Consider the following 23,206-nt stretch of genomic DNA (forward strand, 5'->3'; position numbering starts at 1 on the left):
CATTTCTAATTTCATACCTAAGATGTGCAGACAGGAAAATATAAGAGTTATAAGTTATGTACACAGATTAAAAAGCAACAAACTTATACTTGTTTACAAGTGGTGGATCAAGTGTAATATCCTCTCAACTCAGTAATCTTTAACTTACGTCCAGCACTTCCTAGAGATTAATTTCTAACATTTTGATTTTTTATCAAGCATGAGTAGCACCAATAGTCAAACCTCCAACCTCACACACAAAGTGTAATCACTAAAAATTATCAATTCTCATGTTCATGGCATCCTTCTATCTTCACCTGAAATACCTCAAGTCTTCCACAATTCACTCAGTGAATCTGGCTATTTCTTTCATGCTCACCTTTTTTCCTTGTATCTTAAGCCATACTACCATAGATCCTCTCCATCAACTCATCCTCTACCATAAGTCTGATTGCATAAGTCCATCTTAAAAGGCTTTTATACAGGTACCTCTCTAGCAATTTCTTTACATCTTGTAACTTTCTCTTTCTCTTATCAATATTTGTTATTCTTTTAATCATGACAATACAAAACAGATTTTGCATCTCTATTGCTCATAGTTTTGATCTACTTGGATCTGCAGATTAAAATTTCACTTCTCTTTCCTTCAAACTTGTTTGCCATTTCCTGCATTTGCCAGGAAGAATTATGCACAGAAAAAGGGAAGTCCTCATTTGCTCACATTTATTCTCTAGCTATCACATGCACTGCAATGAAACCAGAGCCCCCTATCTGTAACCAGGCCCCACAGAACTTTCCATGGTTTCCCCTGGCTGCTTCATACACCATGGTTCAATCTACTGACAATATCGCTGATGCATACTACATCACTCCAAGTCACTCTATCCCATGCACTCCTTTTAACTTCCTGCATGTTCAATCCCTGAGTTTTCGAAATCTTATTCATTCCATCCTTCCACCTCCAATTCAGTCTCTCCCTTCTCTCTGTCCCCACCACTTCAGACACATATATCTTCATCAACCTCTCCTCATTCATTCTCTTCATACATCCAAATGATTGCAATACACCCTCTTCAGCTCTTTCAAATACTCTCAAGACCACACCTCTCTCTTACCCTGACATTTCTTACTCAATAAACCCTCCATACACCACATATCACCTTCAAACATTTCATTTCTAACATATTCACCCTCTTCCATACATTCCCATCTTTAGTCCATTCAACAATCCTTCAGAGTACTCACTCGATCTCCTCTTCACCTATCATTGTCTGTTATCATTTCCCCAATTACCCTCTTCACTGATGTTCCCATTTGTTCTCATGTTTTTCACACACCATTAACTTCCCTCTAAATCACTTTCTTATTCTTTCTGAAGTTTGCTGATACTTGCTCACCCCAACTCTCACTTGCCCTCTTTTTCAGCTACTTTCTCTTGTACATCTTCCAATCACTTGCACCTCTACCATGTAAGTACCACTCATACACCTCTCTTTTCTCTTTCAAAATTAACTTATCTTCATCATGCCACCACTTGCTATCCTTTATCACCTGTCCACCCCCATCTGCATGCCACACACTTCTCTCATACTTACCAGCATGCTTTTCTAAATACCTCCTATTCCTTATCCCCTACCATAGCTTTCTTTACTCTTAATACACACAAGATAAGATTGGTGCTTCCTCATATCTTCTTGCACACTCTTCACAATCTTTTTCTTTTCATTACAGCTCCCAAAGCAACTTAAGTTCTCTTTTGCTGCATAGCTCATTCCTAAACTTCAGTTTCCTTGCTAATATCATGATCATGATTATCATTTCCAAACACCAAACTCATTAATATTTAATCTTACTTTCAGAGATATTTCACTGCAAATTCTATTCTTTTTCAAGGACAAGGGTCTTACTCTTCCTTACATTAAGTTCCATTGTATTCTTACAACATAAATCATCAACACTTTCATTTTAACCAGCTTCTCTGATTTAGATAACTGGATATCATCAAGTATTTACAACTTTGCTTGTCTCCAATTCGTTCCACAACTACTTGAGTAGACTCTACAGTCACACCATCTCTCTTTCATCTTATAATTCCCAAGTCATAAGACATTAAACTACCATAATGACATTTACAAAAGTATTATTGATCTTATAAAAGCTCTTCATAGCCTGACATATCATGTGTATACTATGCTTCTCTAAATCCACAAATGTTGCATACATTTTTCATTTTCAGTAAAGTTTTTCTCATTGCTTTACAAAAGTGTAAAATCTACTCTACACACCCTCTTCTATTTCCAAATATCTATTGTTCTTAACCTACAAGATGTTCAGTAATCCTTTTAACACAATCACTACCATATAACTTGATAAAAAGGTCTTATTCCTCTTGGAATCTGGTTATATCTTTTGTCCCTGTGCTTATTCAAATTTGCACAATCACTGTTTTCATTCAGTTATCTTGCACACTAGGTTCACAAATGATCTCTCTAATGTGACTCATAATTTGTCCTTCCCTCTTAAGGAATTTGGTGAATCTTTTGCTGTAGCCCTTAAACCCATTTTATTCTGTTCCTTTTAACTGGGACATATTTATATCACTAATTTCTGAATTGGCCACCCCTGCCTTGAGTTGGAATATACAACCAAAAATGCTTGTGGTGGAATTCTTTCTAGACATGACAACCTAACCTTCCCATATACTGGTCCATTCATACAAAAATGTCAATAAAACCGAAATGAGATCTGCACCCTAATGTTACACAATAATTTTTGAAACTGTCACTCTCACAGAACAGGGGACATTACTGATGAAAACCATTGAAAAAACTCAATAATCATACATGAAAATATTCATGGAGTACCTCATACACCTGGCACCAGAGCAGAATAAGTAAAGGCCACACAGCACATATAACAATATCTCACCACATCATCTTATCAATAAAATTGTGTTCTAGTGAATCACAACAGCAAACTTGAGATACTCTCTTTTTGGAATATTGATAATATCACACAGAGTGACCCTGCATGTAAAATTTGCTGCAGTAAAAGGGTTGACTTATCTAAGAGCAGTTGGTGTGGCACAAGCCTTTGCCAACTAAACTCCCTTCCTTTGGCTTTCCCACTTCTCTCTGTTCTTTACTACATAGATTCCTTTCCAGTCATTTCATTTTATTAATCACTGATAGAGTATTTTTTTCCACTCTCATCCTGTCAAAAGCAGCAACTCTATGGATCTATCATAACAACATTGCTCTTCCTCCACTCCATAAATGATCTTTCTCCAACATCTAGCCAAAATCACTCTCTAGCTGATGACTTCACTCTAAATTCGTCTACTCAGTTTCCTTCCCATCTCACTCTAAAGCATACACAATATGGGAGCAACAGGGAGTAACAACAATACTATAATTCCCTTCCTTGTGTACCTTAGTTTGTCATCAGTGGGCTAATCAGGACAGTTTATCCCAGCAATGACTTATGGACATAAAATGATCTGTTCCTACAATTCATTAAACTATATGATCCCACCATGTACTAGTACTTATTAGTAATGATGGCTATTGCTTTACTGGCATTGTGGCAGCATCCTGACCGGGGTGGGAGGGTGCTCTCAATCTTATTGGACTGACCAGCCATCACCCAAAAGATAAACCAGTAAATCATCAGTATACTGTCAGGGGTATGGAGACTTCTGGGAAACGATGATAGCTAAAATCTATCTCTTGTATCCTCCAAAGAACACTCAGTGAATACGAAAATCATGTTTAACAACATCCTTGTGGTTCACAGGAACTTTGGGTATGCGTACCATGGGCTACCTAAAAGGTAGAAGCTGAAGGAAAGGAAAGAGCTAAATTCTTAAAATGGACAAAATAATCAGGTGAATAAACATCAAAAACGATAAGCCAGATATTTCTCTATACTCCAGCTGGGTCTATAAACCTTTTGACTTGAAACCCACCCTGAAAATTTCATCAATATAACAGGAAAAGTGGGAAGTTAGATAACACAAAAAATCCAGGAAAAAAAGAGAAAGTTTCCCAGAAATTAAGCTCTTGTATTTAGATAGTCATTTTTCTCTATATGGAAAGCTTGGTCCTGCTAAGAGGATAGGTTTTTCCAACCCAGAAAGGAGACATAATCCCCCATGCACCATGGCACTGCAATGGTTAAAGTATTGGTCTGCCAGATTGGTGAGCTAAGTGATTCTAAGACCTCCACTGTTACTTAAGGTGTGATCTTTCTCCATGAGGTCCTCCTAACACTACTAACTCACCTGTGAGGAAAACAGTCTCTACTGCATAGAAAACACTCCGTTCCCCTCAAGATCAAGCTGAGTGAGATCTGTGTACTGAAATGGCAATCAAGGTTAATGAGGGTAAAACCGTTTTCTATCAGTGGAGGCTTGACTGACTGACACTTGACCTAAGGTAGTAGTATTCTGGGGCAACACTGTTCTAGTTTTTATTGTGTACTCCTACATAAGAAGCAAATACACTGAAAGCTTTCAAAAGAAAGAGAAAACAACCAGGTCAAAGAAATCTATGTGAAAATAGGATGGGAAAATGGTAAACACACAACCTATGCCAAGCCATGCTGTTAACTATCTGGCAGATGATTAATAAAGAGTAAGAGGTGCATGCAAGGCAGGAGAGTTCAAAGATTTCTGATCCCCATAGATTCGAAACATCTCTTATGGCTTGTGGAACATTACCATCTTGGAAAGAAAATCGCACAATACAGGATACTGGATAACAAGACTTACCTGCCATGCAACAACATCTCTATAAACATATTCATAAAGCCAGTCATGTACAACACAGTTCCAAGTACGGTAAAAGCGTGCATATGATGTTGAATTCCACCAGTCCTGAGAAACAGAAATAGTAAATCACTGAAATTTTTGTAAGACTGCCTGCATTAAAAGGAAAGTGTTGAGAAATAAAATAACATTAACCTAAGATATCTGAACACTTGCTAGTTTATAGGGTGTTTTTCTTACATTTTTTAGGTAAGTGTACGTATAGCAATGCAATTGAAAGAACAATAATCAAAAAAATATCTGCACTTAGCCATATGAATATTCTGCATTCATTACACACACAATTTTATGAAAAAAAATGAAGTGAGCAAATGATCCATTATAGATCTATATGGATAATTACAATTTGGTGTAAATGAATTCCCCACAGAACATAAATGTTTCCACATAATAGACTAAAAATAGCAGCAGGATTACAAGTATGGTCACATAATCTCCTTTAAAAACCTAACTAATCATCTTTCACTATTTTCTTATCCACATCTTTAAAGCAAAGTGAATAAATTAACCCTTATCACAGCTTACCTTGTAGAACATTCTATCAGCAAAGTGCATCATCTCTGCAAATGCATTAAGCCAGGCATGAAGAATGGCAAAGAACCCACAGAGGAGAACTAGTGATCCTGGAAACATGCATGAGAACACAGCCACCAGGAGATTAGTCTGTAAGTAAATATCATGTAAGATAGTTCACCTTATGCTAATCTTCAAAAAATGTAATAAAAGTCTTATGATGGCATGAAAAATGAGATCTGTTGCAAATAATACTATAAGATATGGAGGTCTATTCCTGATACTCCTCTAAGCCTAGAGAGGGTGAGTCACAGAACATTAGATAATATCCAAACTTGAAACCACTCTGTCAGATCTTACACTCCAAACTAACTTTCTCATGTCCCATCACCACTCTCATTGGCATTCACTTTCAAACATCTCTTACACATGCTTTCAAATTCTTTCATAATAATCTGCAGAACCTCTTCTATTGCCTCTGTCAACTCAGCAGCATACATCCAACATCTGCACAATCTTCTCATGTCCATTATCAACTAATCTCACTTCACCTAAATCAACTTTCAATGTTCTCCCCAGTGATGCCACCTATAAAAACAGTAAACAATTAAGTGAAAATAACCTAATTCTCTTATGTTATCCTCTAACTAAAAGTGCTCATTCATTCATCAACCTATCTTAACTCAGGCTCAGCTCTCTCTACAGCATTTCATGGAATCCAAAAATTTTCAAACTCTTATCTAATTCTTGGTTTTATATGTTATTTCTTACTCCAAAGAGATAGTAAGTATTCTTAAGATCAATACTTCTATACAGTCGTTGTCAAAATGAAGGGTAGAAACCTAAATTTTCAAAGTAGCATTTGGTAATTAAGACATCTTATAAATCACCAATTTTTGTCAATTTTGAATATTTCACTATGTATTTCTATCATGGAATGACTGTTTAAAAAGGCACCTCATTGCTCAGTACTATAGACTCCTTTTGTACTCCCAATTCTCTGGGAGGAAAGGGAGGTGGGATACTACAGGTGGCAGTACTGTTGTCAAAAAGATGCAGATCTCATTTTTAGAGGTAAAAGGCTATAATGCCAATTTCTTGGCCTTGCCTCCTGCTCATTCAGTTCACATAATTTTCACTTTTATGGTTAGCGATAATTCTCTCATTTCAAGCACCACCTAAACCTAAAAACTGTATTCACCTTCCTATTATCTAATACATTCAGCATCCTTCAAAATTCTTGCACAGTACGTTTTTTGCATCTCTCCCTTTTACCACTTCTCTGTCTGCTCTCGGTGTTGTCCTCATTAGTTTTCTCGATCTCCTCAAATGATTCATCTCCTTCATCTCAAAAACTTCATTTTTCATTTGCCCTTATTTTCCAGGTATCGTACCTTTCTCTTGACCTCCTGCTGCTTTCTCCCGTACTCCTCCCATAAATCTAACTCCTTTCCTGAAAATACAATCTAATCTCTAACCTTCCTATCACATTCACATCCAGCAACCTCAAATTGACATGACTCTCCATTAGCATACTGTCTATAAAGCCCATCAACCCATCATTCATCCATGTATGCTTAGATGTGTGCTTTTTTTTTTAACCCTATATTCCCGATCACCATTCTTCTCTCAGCAACCAACTCAAAAAGCATATCTCCAGTTTCATTCACATCACAGACCCCCATGACCCCCAATAACAACCTAGAACGCCACATCACCCACACTTCAGATCCCTTAATACCACTTAAAATCACTCGGCTCCAAAAATGGATTCTTTTCTGTCATTCTTGTCACTACGAAGTTCATGAGTACTAACAATCACCTATCACTCTTAGTTCATTTTCATTCCAACCCAAATGAATTTCAAAACCAGTGTCTTGCACTCTTTGCCAGCTCCCACAGCTCATTCTTCATTATAAGTACCATTCTTCTTAACAACCCCACAATTTACCAACCTCAAAAATCCATTCTTGTTTCTTCCCCTTTAACTATGTTTCAACAACAGCCAAAGCATCTAGGTTTCCCTTATCAAACATAGACCCTATCTCTTTCTTTTTCTATCCTCATTACAACCACATACACAGTTACCCCAGCTTGAACCTTCGAGGGTAAATCTTCATTTGGTTCCCTCTGCTCCTGCTTTACGTGATAATGCAAGAGGGGATGGTTTCCTGTTCCTGTTACTCATAGCCTATGACTCACAAGATATAAGTGGGTTGTATTCTTAATCCCATCTCCCATACAAATGGAAAAAAAAAAATTGGGAAACAAACTTATAATGACAAGATGTGAATCATGAAACAGCACTGACAAAAAAATTAATTGGCAGTACTGCTTCCAGAAAATGGGCTTCAAAATTATTTCTGATCACTATCAAATAGATGCATTATGGGCATGTAGGTAGAACAAAAATCCATAACCTGTGGAACTAAGCAATATGTGGATTCTTAATTTCTATTTGTTTTAGAAACATGAGACAAAGATTCTGGTCCAAACATATTTCAACATTAACATAGTGGTTTGTATAAATAATGCAGACTCTAAGTGCTATTTGTTTGTAATATAAAAAAAAAATTACTATACAAAGCACTTAAGACAAATCTACTGAATCATTTTGTGATATCCAAAATCCCTCTTTGTTTCCACTTCCAAAAAGTATTATATTAGCTATAGTTGATGCTGGCAGCATAAACATATGGGCCCATATCCTATTGGAGACAGGCAATGATTTGCTCAATTCTTACATTACATGAGAAAATGCCCAAATCTGGATGATAAAATTAATCTACCCATCTATCTATCTATATCTCTCATGCCCTATCCTTCCAGGAACTCCCATCAAGGGAATGGCAACAGCAAGAGTCTCTACTTATCCCTGTCCTTACATTCCTCCCTCACGTACACCAATCTATCCATTCTTCCCCCATTTCTTTCCTTCCACTACTACTGCTATTCTGCAGTAGTAGTAGTGGGTCACAGGCCACAACCAGAGTAGTACTACTGCCTAAGTTTTGAGAGGGTTTGTGGCAGTAACACTGAGCCAGCATAGTGGTGCTGATATATATCCCTTTTCAGGCCCAAATCACTCCCTTTCCCTTGCCTCATCAACACGAGGGGTCCTGGCATTCAACCCTAAACCCACACCTTCTTTCTCATATACAACACTTAGAAACACATAATTCACTTGAATCTCTATTTCTTTTTCTATTTCTTTTTTCTTACTTTTCAGTATTTCTAAATTATGGCAGTACAACAATCAAATAATTCTTTTGCACTGATTCAAAGTACTGCCACTGGTCAACAGGAATTGAGCATATTCCAGAACCCATTTGAATGCCATTACGTGACAGGGATCCACCCTAATTCCATAACTACAGCCCCTAAACCTGGTTCTTTTTTTCTAACCATTTCTACAAAATTTGTGGTCTCTTAATTCTAACTTTCCTTTTGTTGAACACCATCTGTTTACCTCCTTCCATGATCTTTTTCTTCCTTTTGGAATCCAACTGTCCAAGAATGCTTCTCCTCCGCACTATCAGATCTCCAACTATAATCTCTACCATTGCTTCTGCTCTGAGAGTGGATGTGTGCCTTATGTAATGCAAAGACACCTATTGCATGACTCATTGATCTTGAGTCTTCTAACCCTGATACCACCTGCCTAAAAGCCTCTCTACCCTCAATTACCTCACCTCTGTTTCATTTACTCTCTCTCTTTCTCTCTCTCTCTCTCTCTCTCTCTCCCCCAATTCCTCGAACTATGCACAGTTTTCCAACTATTCGAGTTCTTGCCACAAAGCTCTGCTCATTACATCCATATACACCACTTGGATTGTTTAGACTCTAACCATGACAATCCTGATGGAGCAAAGGCCTTTTCCTTTTCTTCCTTTAACATTCTTAAACAGTTAAGTAAATAGCCTACCCAAGTTCCCGACCATCATGACCACTCATCTTGTACCTTTGACCTCTTTTTTTACCTCTAACCCTTCCAACCACTCATTAACCATCCATGCCCCTTTAGGGTTCTCCGACTACAATCTCATTTTTGTTAATTCTAATTGGGCATGCTTATCCTTTATTCTCCCCACAATCTCTCAAAACACCAGCTTTTGCACTGAAATACAGAAGTCCACTACCAGCCACAGGGGTTCCATTCCTGCAAGACCCCTTGGCTGGCATGGTATACGGCCTATGGGTTACTGGGTGAGAGACATACCTTGAGGCCTATGCTGAACACTTTCAAGTTAAAAAAAAAAAGCATGGTTTACATAAAAACTAAATGTTTTTTTTTATAAAAGTACAAATAAATCATATTCCAAGCATAAAATAATAATATGATAGCAATATGTCACACCTGATGACATGCCTTCTTATTCCCAGTTATGCCACACAAATGGCTATCTCATTGCTCAGACTTCCAACACTGTTTAGTTATGACATTCCTCCCCCATCTCTCCAGCAATAGCGGTCTGCCAGGCCTGTTTACAAGCAGCCGATGGCCATGTGACACTCGTCCAACTTGCAGAAGTAATTTGGATGGTGCTATGAAAAACCATCGACACTCAAAACTTGATGCCATTGTTGGTAAAATGCTGCACATTATTCAAAGAATATATGCTCAAAATTGTAAATGGCAAAACTGAGGCAGACAAGGGAACTCTGTAATACATTATGCATATCAAATGATATACTAGACATTAATCTATAAATAATACTTTACAGTTAGAGCAATGAAAATATCATTGCTCTTTGCTATCATCTGTATCTAAATCCTCCATTGCCCCAAGATACATAAGGAAATAAATATGCAATTTCTTACTCAAAAAAATACAGGCAAGCTCAAGGGGGGTTGGGATGCAAAGTGGAGAGGTTCGTTCTTAGGTAATCCAACTAAAATCACTCTCTGAGGTATCTATTTCTTCATATTTCTCCTGTTATTTTTCAAAATTTTCCTCACCAACTGATCAAGATGATAAGTGTTTCTCCTCATCACTTACATCATTCCTGCTGGGTAACTGGTCACATAACATGTAAGGTCAACTGATGTGCACCTATAATAGTGACTGTAAGTGTACCAAGGAGAACAAAATTTTTTGTCTGTATCAGTTTTGTGATGAAAAGACTTAATAGGTACCAACAGTATAAGAGGCCAGCTTGATATCTAAGCAAAAGTGGGAAAAGTTCAAACATCCATGGATGTTTGCTGCCACTGTCTGACAACTATTGCTATTTAACAGTTAAAGAGTCTTCATCAAATACCAACACCATTCCAGAGGCAGAATTTGAGAAGATATCACACAAATAAGTGAAAAAAGCATGTTTAGACAATGAGAACAACAATTAGGTGGTGGCAGCAGACAGAAACCTGAAAATCATGCAACATGTTGGCAGTACAACAATCTTAGGTGCTATGGACCATGAATTTGGGAATTTACCATTTTTAAAAAGAGGGGTTTTTGATATTCTACCTTTTGTATATAACTAGTAAATTGAAATTCTTAAACAAATAATACTGAATAATTATCTTACCCCTGTAAAGGACTCCTGACCAAACTTCTGAAAGACAGGTACACAAAATCGTACGAACAGAAAGTGAGTGTAGAAGAGACAGCCAACAACCTGACTTAAGTCATTAATCACTTTCTGCCAGTCACAAGTTTCATTTCTGAAAGGAGAAAAAAAATTACTTCACATACCTTTCAATGTGGAATTTCAAACATACATTCCAAAAAATCTTTATTTCACAATTATTCTGACATATCTTTGCTCTACACTGGAATAAGAAATAATTCAAATCAAGGGAAACAGCTAGAATGAGCTCAAAGGGGAATAATCATCTCAGTGCACAGTAGATCACTCTCTTTACTGGAATTAATAATTTGTTGACTGATGTATATTCACATGGTGGGGAATGATAGATGATGGTGTACATTTATGGACTGTATTTTGCACCTAAGATGCACATGGACAAATGTGGTATGGAGCATGAAAAGCTGCTAGACATCATTATCAACTGGAATAAGTACTTCCAGGCAGAGTTCGCCGATGTTACCAAGTTTGCAACTACCTCGTAATGACACTATATAGCCATTGCAGGTAAGAAATTCACTAAAAGTCATTAGATCTCAATCACCAGAGATGGAGCTGTAAGAGAATATATCAAATTTGATAAAGAACTTAAACCTGAGTGATAAAGACCTACAAACTGATATAATAAAAATGATAATCCTTCTAAATCTTAGGAAATAAATAATGAGTCTAATGACAATATCATGGATGAGACAGCATCTCACCTTGTGCATGTGGGTGACCGAAGTAGTGTGCAGCAGAACTGGGTTCTGAATGAAATCTAAGTTCCTACCTTATTAGATTTTGATACCATAACATTAACATTAGAAGACTAGGTCTTGACTAGGGTTGGCAAGATTATAATAAGTACTTGAAAAGGAGAGGAATGGAAGGATAATACAACTTAACCAGTCACAAGTAGGGGTTCAACTCATCTATGCAATAAGCATTTCTGAGATCCACATTATATGGCATTAAAGCTCAGATTTCTGTCACAAAAATATTGCCACCAGTTGAACAAACACGAAAAGTATGTACAAAGAAGTCCATTATAAAAATATTAACTGTATAAGATTCTTTGCTGTGCTTCTTAATAATTCTGAGATCCCAAGATTTGGTTATTTGTGTGGCATGTACCAGTACAATGTAAACAATATGCCTATGTCTACTTACATATTTTCATAAAGAATAACCTTTTGACTTCCAAGTATTGACATAATACACAACACCAACTACTCATTCTCCGGAACTGCCACCGTCATACTGTATACAGTCCCAATAGAAAGATAGTAATGACATGATACCAGCCCAAAATGAGTGCTGTGGCAGTAAAAGGTTGAGGAAAACACTATAGGATAGCTGGCACTTGTTAGTGGGTGAGGTGGTCCACAATGTGATGACACCTGTTCCCGGGGCCTGCCAGGCTGGGGACACAGAACTTAATAATCCATATCTACATCTCAAAATAGTTGGCTCTTCTATGTACACAACTCTTTAATTGTATCACACCCAGAAATATCTGCAATGGCAGATAACTTCCACTATTCATAAATACCAATGGATACACTTAGGGATTTGGGAAAATTTGCAACACACCTAGTTGCTCAAGGTGGGAGTTAATTTCATTTCATTATTCTTCACACACAGTTCCCAATACCTCATGACAAACTACAACATTTTGAGGTCCCTTGTATTGCCAGTGCACCATTGGACTTCTCAGAGCGATTCTTTCGCCCACCTGCATTTTGGTTGATGTCCATAACAGAGTGATTTTGTCCAGGCATCAGTGATCCATTGGTAGCACTAGTCCGTAGGCAAAATTTATTTGAGGGTCTTTCCCCACATGCACTCAGAGATTCCATGTGTGACACTGATTTGGTTAGAGACGGGGAAGGTGGTGGACGAGTGATTACCTGTGAATCTGACACTGGGCGTATCCCAGTAGATCGACCAGATCGAGGAGAGTCCACCAACCCAACCACTACATCATTAGCACCAATTACTTGATGAGATCCTGATTCCTTTGGAGCAAAAGGCTGTACATCAGCTGGTGTATCTATGCCCTCAATAATGGAATCCTGACATTGTCCATTATCATCAGTTACACGTATCACTACACGATCACCCCCTAAATTTCCTGACTGCACAGACCTTGCATCACTTCCAGTTTCAAGACAGGGTCTATTTTCAATGTATATTGTAGTAACATTATCTGTTTTTTTTTTTTTTTTTTTTTTCAATTTTCCAAAAAAAGGAACAGAGAAGGAGGCCAGGTGAGGATGTTCCCTCAGAGGCCCAGTCCTCTGTTCTTAACGCTACCTTGCTGATGCGGGAAATGGCGAATAGTTTGAAAAAAAAAAAAAATTAACATTAGAGCTGTATACTATACTATACCAAAACAAATACTGTAGTACCATACACAGATAATTAGAGATGTAAAGCAAGTGAAAATTTCTTCAAGATGTAAATGGAGGGAGAAATACAAGTGTTACTGAATTGTATGATTCTTGCATCATATGTGCTTATGCCTTGTATATAAAGGTGATTAAAATAATTGTTGGTGGATAGACCCCCTTATTCAAACTGCATTCCTTCATAGGAAATATGACTGCTACCTCCATATTCATAGAATGCTGCAGTTTGAGGACAATTATATTGGCAGGGGAGGAAATAAATCTTTTGAAGTAAGGACTTTTTTGATTGATTTGACACAGGTATTCAAGATCTTTTTTATATCAGTTCAGATACCTGTTAAATGATGAATGTAACAAACCACCAAAAAAACACGTACATAATACTGGTATAGTCATAATCACATGAATTGTGGAATTCAATAATTTAGTGGGAAATATACCAATGGACTGAACCTGGGCTTGTGAAGTGGCCAAGGGAAACCAGGGAAGGTTTGTAGGGCCTGGTTGTGGACAGGGGGCTGTGGTTTTATTGCACTGTACATGACAGCTAGAGAATGGACGTAAGCGAATGCAACCATTGTTCATCTATTCTTGGCATTACCTCAGTAAAGCAGGAAATGGTGATCAAGTATGAAAAAAAGAAAGCTTAATAATCTTTTTTTTTTTTTTTTTTTTTTTTTTTGCTGTCTCCCACGTTTGCGAGGTAGCGCAAGGAAACAGACGAAAGAAATGGCCCAACCCACCCCCATACACATGTATATACATACATCCACACACGCAAATATACATACCTACACAGCTTTCCATGATTTACCCTAGACACTTCACATGCCCTGATTCAATCCACTGACAGCACGTCAACCCCGGTATACCACATCGCTCCAATTCACTCTATTCCTTGCCCTCCTTTCACCCTCCTGCATTTTCAGGCCCCGATCACACAAAATCTTTTTCACTCCATCTTTCCACCTCCAATTTGGTCTCCCTCTTCTCCTCGTTCCCTCCACCTCCGACACATATATCCTCTTGGTCAATCTTTCCTCACTCATTCTCTCCATGTGCCCAAACCATTTCAAACACCCTCTTCTGCTCTCTCAACCACGCTCTTTTTATTTCCACACATCTCTCTTACCCTTACGTTACTTACTCGATCAAACCACCTCACACCACACATTGTCCTCAAACATCTCATTTCCAGCACATCCATCCTCCTGCGCACAACTCTATCCATAGCCCACGCCTCGCAACCATACAACACTGTTGGAACCACTATTCCTTCAAACATACCCATTTTTGCTTTCCGAGATAATGCTCTCGACTTCCACACATTCTTCAAGGCTCCCAGAATTTTCGCCCCCTCCCCCACCCTATGATCCACTTCCGCTTCCATGGTTCCATCCGCTGCCAGATCCACTCCCAGATATCTAAAACACTTCACTTCCTCCAGTTTTTCTCCATTCAAACTCACCTCCCAATTGACTTGACCCTCAACCCTACTGTACCTAATAACCTTGCTCTTATTCACATTTACTCTTAACTTTCTTCTTTCACACACTTTACCAAACTCAGTCACCAGCTTCTGCAGTTTCTCACATGAATCAGCCACCAGCGCTGTATCATCAGCGAACAACAACTGACTCACTTCCCAAGCTCTCTCATCCCTAACAGACTTCATACTTGCCCCTCTTTCCAAAACTCTTGCATTCACCTCCCTAACAACCCCATCCATAAACAAATTAAACAACCATGGAGACATCACACACCCCTGCCGCAAACCTACATTCACTGAGAACCAATCACTTTCCTCTCTTCCTACATGTACACATGCCTTACATCCTCGATAAAAACTTTTCACTGCTTCTAACAACTTGCCTTCCACACCATATATTCTTAATACCTTCTTATTGTTGAAAATATATCACAGTACAAACAGAAAAAGAGTAAATGTGAATAAGAGCAAGGTTATTAGGTACAGTAGGGTTGAGGGTCAAGTCAATTGGGAGGTAAGTTTGAATGGAGCAAAACTGGAGGAAGTAAAGTGTTTTAGATATCTGGGAGTGGATCTGGCAGCGGATGGAACCATGGAAGCGGAAGTGAATCATAGGGTGGGGGAGGGGGTGAAAATCCTGGGAGCCTTGAAGAATGTGTGGAAGTCGAGAACATTATCTCGGAATGAAAAAATAGGTATGTTTGAAGGAATAGTGGTTCCAACAATGTTGTATGGTTGCGAGGTGTGGGCTATGGATAGAGTTGTGCGCAGGAGGGTGGATGTGCTGGAAATGAGATGTTTGAGGACAATGTGTGGTGTGAGGTGGTTCGATCGAGTAAGGAATGTAAGGGTAAGAGAGATGTGTGGAAATAAAAAGAGCGTGGTTGAGAGAGCAAAAGAGGGTGTTTTGAAATGGTTTGGGCACATGGAGAGAATGAGTGAGGAAAGATTGACCAAGAGGATATATGTGTCAGAGGTGGAGGGAACGAGGAGAAGTGGGAGACCAAATTGGAGGTGGAAAGATGGAGTGAAAAAGATTTTGTGTGATCGGGGCCTGAACATGCAGGAGGGTGAAAGGAGGGCAAGGAATAGAGTGCATTGGATCGATGTGGTATACCAGGGTTGACGTGTTGTTAGTGGATTGAATCAGGGCATGTGAAGCGTCTGGGGTAAACCATGGAAAGTTGTGTGGGGCCTGGATGTGGAAAGGGAGCTGTGGTTTCGGGCATTATTGCATGACAGCTAGAGACTAAGTGTGAACGAATGGGGCCTTTGTTGTCTTTTCCTAGTGCTACCTCGCACACATGAGGGGGGAGGGGGAAGGTATTCCATGTGTGGCGAGGTGGCGATGGGAATGAATAAAGGCAGACAGTGTGAATTGTGTGCATGGGTATATATGTATGTGTCTGTGTGTGTATATATATGTGTACATTGAGATGTATAGGTATGTATATTTGCGTGTGTGGACGTGTATGTATATACATTGTGTATGGGGGTGGGATGGGCCATTTCTTTCGTCTGTTTCCTTGCGCTACCTCGCAAACGTGGGAGACAGCGACAAAGCAAAATAAATAAATAAATTAATAATATACAAACAGAAAAAAATAAGGTTGAATACTAACAATAATCAACTGCAAAAATAATATATTTATTTATTTTGCTTTGTCGCTGTCTCCCGCGTTTGCGAGGTAGCGCAAGGAAACAGACGAAAGAAATGGCCAAACCCACCCCCATACACATGTATATACACACACGTCCACATACGCAAATATACATACCTATACATCTCAATGTACACATATATATAAAACACTTTACTTCCTCCACTTTTTCTCCATTCAAACTTACCTCCCAATTGACTTGACCATCAACCCTACTGTACCTAATTACCTTGCTCTCATTCACATTTACTCTTAACTTTCTTCTTTCACACACTTTACCAAAACAATACAGCAGTAAAAAATTCTCATCAGTTCAATAATGACAAGCAGTGTAATAATCACTATAAGCTTCATGAACATCTTTTGCTTTTTCTTTTCTCCCTCCTTCTTTCTGAAAATACCTGGTAAAACACTTACACAAAAAATTACTTAGCAACTTCATGGCATATGATAGAGTTGATAGAGATGCTCTGTGGAAGGTATTAAGAATATATGGTGTGGGAGGCAAGTTGTTAGAAGCAGTGAAAAGTTTTTATCGAGGATGTAAGGCATGTGTACGTGTAGGAAGAGAGGAAAGTGATTGGTTCTCAGTGAATGTAGGTTTGCGGCAGGGGTGTGTGATGTCTCCATGGTTGTTTAATTTGTTTATGGATGGGGTTGTAAAGGAGGTAAATGCAAGAGTCCTGGAAAGAGGGGCAAGTATGAAGTCTGTTGGGGATGAGAGAGCTTGGGAAGTGAGTCAATTGTTGTTCGCTGATGATACAGCGCTGGTGGCTGATTCATGTGAGAAACTGCAGAAGCTGGTGACTGAGTTTGGTAAAGTGTGTGGAAGAAGAAAGTTGAGAGTAAATGTGAATAAGAGCAAGGTTATTAGGTACAGTAGGGGTGAGGGTCAAGTCAATTGGGAGGTGAGTTTGAATGGAGAAAAACTGGAGGAAGTGAAGTGTTTTAGATATCTGGGAGTGGATCTGTCAGCGGATGGAACCATGGTAGCGGAAGTGGATCATAGGGTGGGGGAGGGGGCGAAAATTTTGGGAGCCTTGAAAAATGTGTGGAAGTCGAGAACATTATCTCGGAAAGCAAAAATGGGTATGTTTGAGGGAATAGTGGTTCCAACAATGCTGTATGGTTGCGAGGCGTGGGCTATGGATAGAGATGTGCGCAGGAGGATGGATGTGCTGGAAATGAGATGTTTGAGGACAATGTGTGGTGTGAGGTGGTTTGATCGAGTAAGTAACGTAAGGGTAAGAGAGATGTGTGGAAATAAAAAGAGCGTGGTTGAGAGAGCAGAAGAGGGTGTTTTGAAATGGTTTGGGCACATGGAGAGAATGAGTGAGGAGAGATTGACCAAGAGGATATATGTGTCGGAGGTGGAGGGAACGAGGAGAAGAGGGAGACCAAATTGGAGGTGGAAAGATGGAGTGAAAAAGATTTTGTGTGATCGGGGCCTGAACATGCAGGAGGGTGAAAGGAGGGCAAGAAATAGAGTGAATTGGAGTCATGTGGTATACAGGGGTTGACGTGCTGTCAGTGGATTGAAGCAAGGCATGTGAAGCGTCTGGGGTAAACCATGGAAAGCTGTGTAGGTATGTATATTTGCGTGTGTGGACGTGTGTATGTACATGTGTATGGGGGGGGGGGGGTTGGGCCATTTCTTTCGTCTGTTTCCTTGCGCTACCTCGCAAACGCGGGAGACAGCGACAAAGTATAAAAAAAAAAAAAAAAAAAAAAAAAAAAACTTCATGGTGTTACCTGGCATATGTTCATCCAACTTTTTCACCTGGTTTGGCTAATGTTCTTGAAATTATGCCAACCACCAATGCCTTTGCCACCTCACACTTGGATAATGTGTTTCTTTGATGTTTCACATCATTTCCTTCAATAATACAGGAAAAAGAAATATTTTTTCTTCATTCTGAAAATTCTCAAAGTCACAGTCTAATGCGGCAGTGAAAATATCAATGAAGCAGGGTTAAAACCCTCTCATTTTTAGGATCTCTGACTTGTAAGACATTTATTCCTTAAACATTCAGGTCCAAGTGCAAAAAACCTAAAACATAAGTTTCTGTTTACATTCTCCAAGTTGTCATGTGTTACTCATGCCAGTTAAATCCACTTTCAAACATCTTCATAACTCATAACTTTAACAATAGTCATTCCTCATTCTATATATCCCACCTCCATTCAGTACCTCTTTTTGGATACAGGTAACTGATCCCAAAGTCAGCCCCTGCACCTTCCTCTTCACCTCATACCACTTTCTCTTGTACATCTTCCAATCTCTCGCACTCCTTCCCTGCAAGTAACACCCACACACCTGTATTATCTCTTTCACTTCTTCATCCTACCACTCACTACCCTTTCTTACCTGTCCACTTCCCACTCTGTATCCAACACACTTCTTGCACACATGCAAGAACTGCTTCCCTAAAAACCTCCCTGTACTCACCCACTCTCCTAGCTTCACTTACTCTCTTCTTTTACCTTTCTACACTCAATCTCTCCTGGTATCTCTTCTCACAAGCCTTTTTTCCAAGCTCACTTGCTTTCACAACCCTCTTCCCATCTATATCATTTCCTGTTTATTCTTAAAGCCTCTATAAACTTTCACTCTTACCTCCTCCAAGTACTGATCAAACATCCCACCAGTTGCCCCTCCCAGTAAAGTCATATCCAAGAGTCTCTATCTGCATGAATATACATTTGTACAAATTCTAATAATACTCCCTTACCATCTTTCTATTCAACTATACATACTTATGTACGTCCCTATTTTTGAACAATGACCAGTCCCTTCTCAGCACAACTCCATAAGCTGTTTACCATTCCTAATCACAAAACCAGGTACCCCATGCCCAAAATATATAGAAAGATTTATCTTACATATTTTTATTATGCTTTGTCGCTGTCTCACACGTTAGCAGGGTAGTGCAAGGAAACATATGAAAGAATGGCCCAACTCACCCACATACACATGTATATACATACACACCAACACACACAAATATACAAACCTATACACATTTCAACATATACATATATATACATACACAGACATATACATATATACACATGTACATATTCATACTTGCTGCCTTTATTCATTCCCGTTGCCACCCCGCCACACCTGAGGTGGCACCAGGAAAAGAAAAAAGGCCACATTCGTTCACACTCAGTCTCTAGGTGTCATGTGTAATGCACAGAAACCACAGCTCCCTTTCCACATCTAGGCCCCACAAAACTTTCCATGGTTTACCCCAGACGCATCACATGCCTTGGTTCAATCCATTGACAGCACGTCCACCCAGGTATACCACATCGTTCCAACTCACTCTATTCCTTGCATGCCTTTCATCCTCCTGTATGTTCAGGCCCGGATCGCTCAAAATCTTTTTCACTATATCCTTCCACCTCCAATTTGGTCCCTCACTTCTCGTTCCCTCCACCTCTGACACATATATCCTCTTTGTCAATCTTTCCTCACTCATTCTTTCCATGTGACCAAACCATTTCAATACACCCTCTTCTGCCCTCTCAACCACACTCTTTTTATTATCACACATCTCTCTTACCCTTTCATTACTTACTCGATCAAACCACCTCACACCACATATTGTCCTCAAACATCTCATTTCCAAAACATTCATCCTCCTCCGCACAACCCTATCTATAGCCCATGCCTCACAACTATATAACGTTGTTGGAACCACTATTCCTTCAAACATACCCATTTTTGCTCTCCGAGATAATGTTCTCGCCTTCCACACATTCTTCAATGTTCCCAGAACTTTCGCCCCCTCCCCCACCATGTGAGTCACTTCTGCTTCCATGGTTCCATCCACTGCCAAATACACTCCCAGATATCTAAAACACTTCACTTCCTCCAGTTTTTCTCCATTCAAACTCAATTCCCAATTTACTTGTCCCTCAACCCTGCTGAACCTAATTACCTTCCTCTTTTTCACATTTACTCTCATATTTCTTCTTTCACACACTTTACCAAACTCAGTCACCAGCTTCTCCAGTTTCTCACATGAATCAACCACCAGCACTGTATCATTAGTGAACGACTGACTCACTTCCCGAGCTCTCTCATCTACAACAGACTGTATACTTGCCCCTCTCTCCAAAAATCTTGCATTCACCTCCCTAACAACCCCATCAATAAACAAATTAAACAACCATGGAGACATCACACATCCTTGCCACAAACCGACAATCACTGGAAACCGATCACTTTCCTCCCTTCCTACTAATACACATGCCTTACATCCTCGATAAAAACTTTTCACTGCTTCTAGCAACTTACCTTCCACATCATGTACTCTTAATACCTTCCACAGAGCATCTCTATCAACTCTATCATATGCCTTCTCCAGATCCATAAATGCTACATACAAATTCATCTGTTTTTCTAAGCATTTCTCACATTCTTCAAGGCAAACACCTGATCCACACATCCTCCACCACTTCTGAAACCACACTGCTCTTCCCCAATCTGATGCTGTACATGCCTTCACCCTCGCAATCAATACCCTCCCATATAACATCCCAGGAAAACTCTACAAACTTATACCTCTGAAATTTGAACTCACCTTTATCCCCTTTGCCTTTGTACAATGGCACTATGCAAGCATTCTGCCAATCCTTAGGCACTTCACCATGAAGGCAACAACACAGTCACCCCCATTTTTAATAAATTCCACTGTAATACCATCCAAACCCGCCACCTTGCCGGCTTTCATCTCCTGCAAAGCTTTCACTACCTCTTCTCTATTTACCAAATCATTCTCCCTGATCCTGTCACTTCGCACACCACCTTGACCAAAACACCCTATATCTAACACATTCAACAAACCTTCAAAATACTCACTTCATCTCCCTCTCACTTCACCACTACTTGTTATTACCTGCCCATTTGCCCTTTCACCAATGTTCCCATTTGTTCTCTTGTCTTATATTTATATTTATTATACTTTGTCGCTGGATCCCGCATTTGCGAGGTAGCGCAAGGAAACAGACGAAAGAAATGGCCCAACCCCCCCCATACACATGTATATACATACGTCCACACATGCAAATATACATACCTACACAGCTTTCCATGGTTTACCCCAGACGCTTCACATGCCTTGATTCAATCCACTGACAGCACGTCAACCCCGGTATACCACATCGCTCCAATTCACTCTATTCCTTGCCCTCCTTTCACCCTCCTGCATGTTCAGGCCCCGATCACACAAAATCTTTTTCACTCCATCTTTCCACCTCCAATTTGGTCTCCCTTTTCTCCTCGTTCCCTCCACCTCCGACACATATATCCTCTTGGTCAATCTTTCCTCACTCATTCTCTCCATGTGCCCAAACCACTTCAAAACACCCTCTTCTGCTCTCTCAACCACGCTCTTTTTATTTCCACACATCTCTCTTACCCTTACGTTACTCACTCGATCAAACCACCTCACACCACACATTTTCCTCAAACATCTCATTTCCAGCACATCCATCCTCCTGCGCACAACTCTATCCATAGCCCACGCCTCGCAACCATACAACATTGTTGGAACCACTATTCCTTCAAACATACCCATTTTTGCTTTCCGCGATAATGTTCTCGACTTCCACACATTCTTCAAGGCTCCCAGAATTTTCGCCCCCTCCCCCACCCTATGATCCACTTCCGCTTCCATGGTTCCATCCGCTGCCAGATCCACTCCCAGATATCTAAAACACTTCACTTCCTCCAGTTTTTCTCCATTCAAACTCACCTCCCAATTGACTTGACCCTCAACCCTACTGTACCTAATAACCTTGCTCTTATTCACATTTACTCTTAACTTTCTTCTTCCACACACTTTACCAAACTCACTCACCAGCTTCTGCAGTTTCTCACATGAATCAGCCACCAGCGCTGTATCATCAGCGAACAACAACTGACTCACTTCCCAAGCTCTCTCATCCCCAACAGACTTCATACTTGCCCCTCTTTCCAAAACTCTTGCATTTACCTCCCTAATCACCCCATCCATAAACAAATTAAACAACCATGGAGACATCACACACCCCTGCCGCAAACCTACATTCACTGAGAACCACTCACTTTCCTCTCTTCCTACACGTACACATGACTTACATCCTCGATAAAAACTTTTCACTGCTTCTAACAACTTTCCTCCCACACCATATATTCTTAATACCTTCCACAGAGCATCTCTATCAACTCTATCATATGCCTTCTCCAGATCCATAAATGCTACATACAAATCCATTTGCTTTTCTAAGTATTTCTCACATACATTCTTCAAAGCAAACACCTGATCCACACATCCTCTACCACTTCTGAAACCACACTGCTCTTCCCCAATCTGATGCTCTGTACCTACCTTCACCCTCTCAATCAATACCCTCCCATATAATTTACCAGGAATACTCAACAAACTTATACCTCTGTAATTTGAGCACTCACTCTTATCCCCTTTGCCTTTGTACAATGGCACTATGCACGCATTCCGCCAATCCTCAGGCACCTCACCATGAGTCATACATACATTAAATAACCTTACCAACCAGTCAACAATACAGTCACCCCCTTTTTTAATAAATTCCACTGCAATACCATCCAAACCTGCTGCCTTGCCGGCTTTCATCTTCCGCAAAGCTTTCACTACCTCTTTTCTGTTTACCAAATCATTTTCCCTAACCCTCTCACTTTGCACACCACCTCGACCAAAACACCCTATACCTGCCACTC

The 23,206-nt window shown here is 39.6% G+C and overlaps 1 protein-coding gene across 1 annotated transcript in view; it reads right to left on the bottom strand.

Moving 5' to 3' along the window:
- The window catches only part of LOC139757781 (sterol O-acyltransferase 1), a 117,386-nt gene that overhangs the window by 13,276 nt on the left and 80,904 nt on the right, over positions 1-23,206 (bottom strand). The window contains exons 8-10 of the mRNA XM_071678575.1: positions 10,853-10,988; positions 5,333-5,470; positions 4,751-4,855 (exon numbers count right to left, since the gene is read on the bottom strand). Coding sequence (XP_071534676.1) covers positions 4,751-4,855; positions 5,333-5,470; positions 10,853-10,988 — 379 coding nt within the window. The remainder of the gene's footprint in view (positions 1-4,750; positions 4,856-5,332; positions 5,471-10,852; positions 10,989-23,206) is intronic.

Source organism: Panulirus ornatus, chromosome 2 (genome assembly GCF_036320965.1).
Source record: "Panulirus ornatus isolate Po-2019 chromosome 2, ASM3632096v1, whole genome shotgun sequence".
Taxonomy (NCBI): domain Eukaryota; kingdom Metazoa; phylum Arthropoda; class Malacostraca; order Decapoda; family Palinuridae; genus Panulirus; species Panulirus ornatus.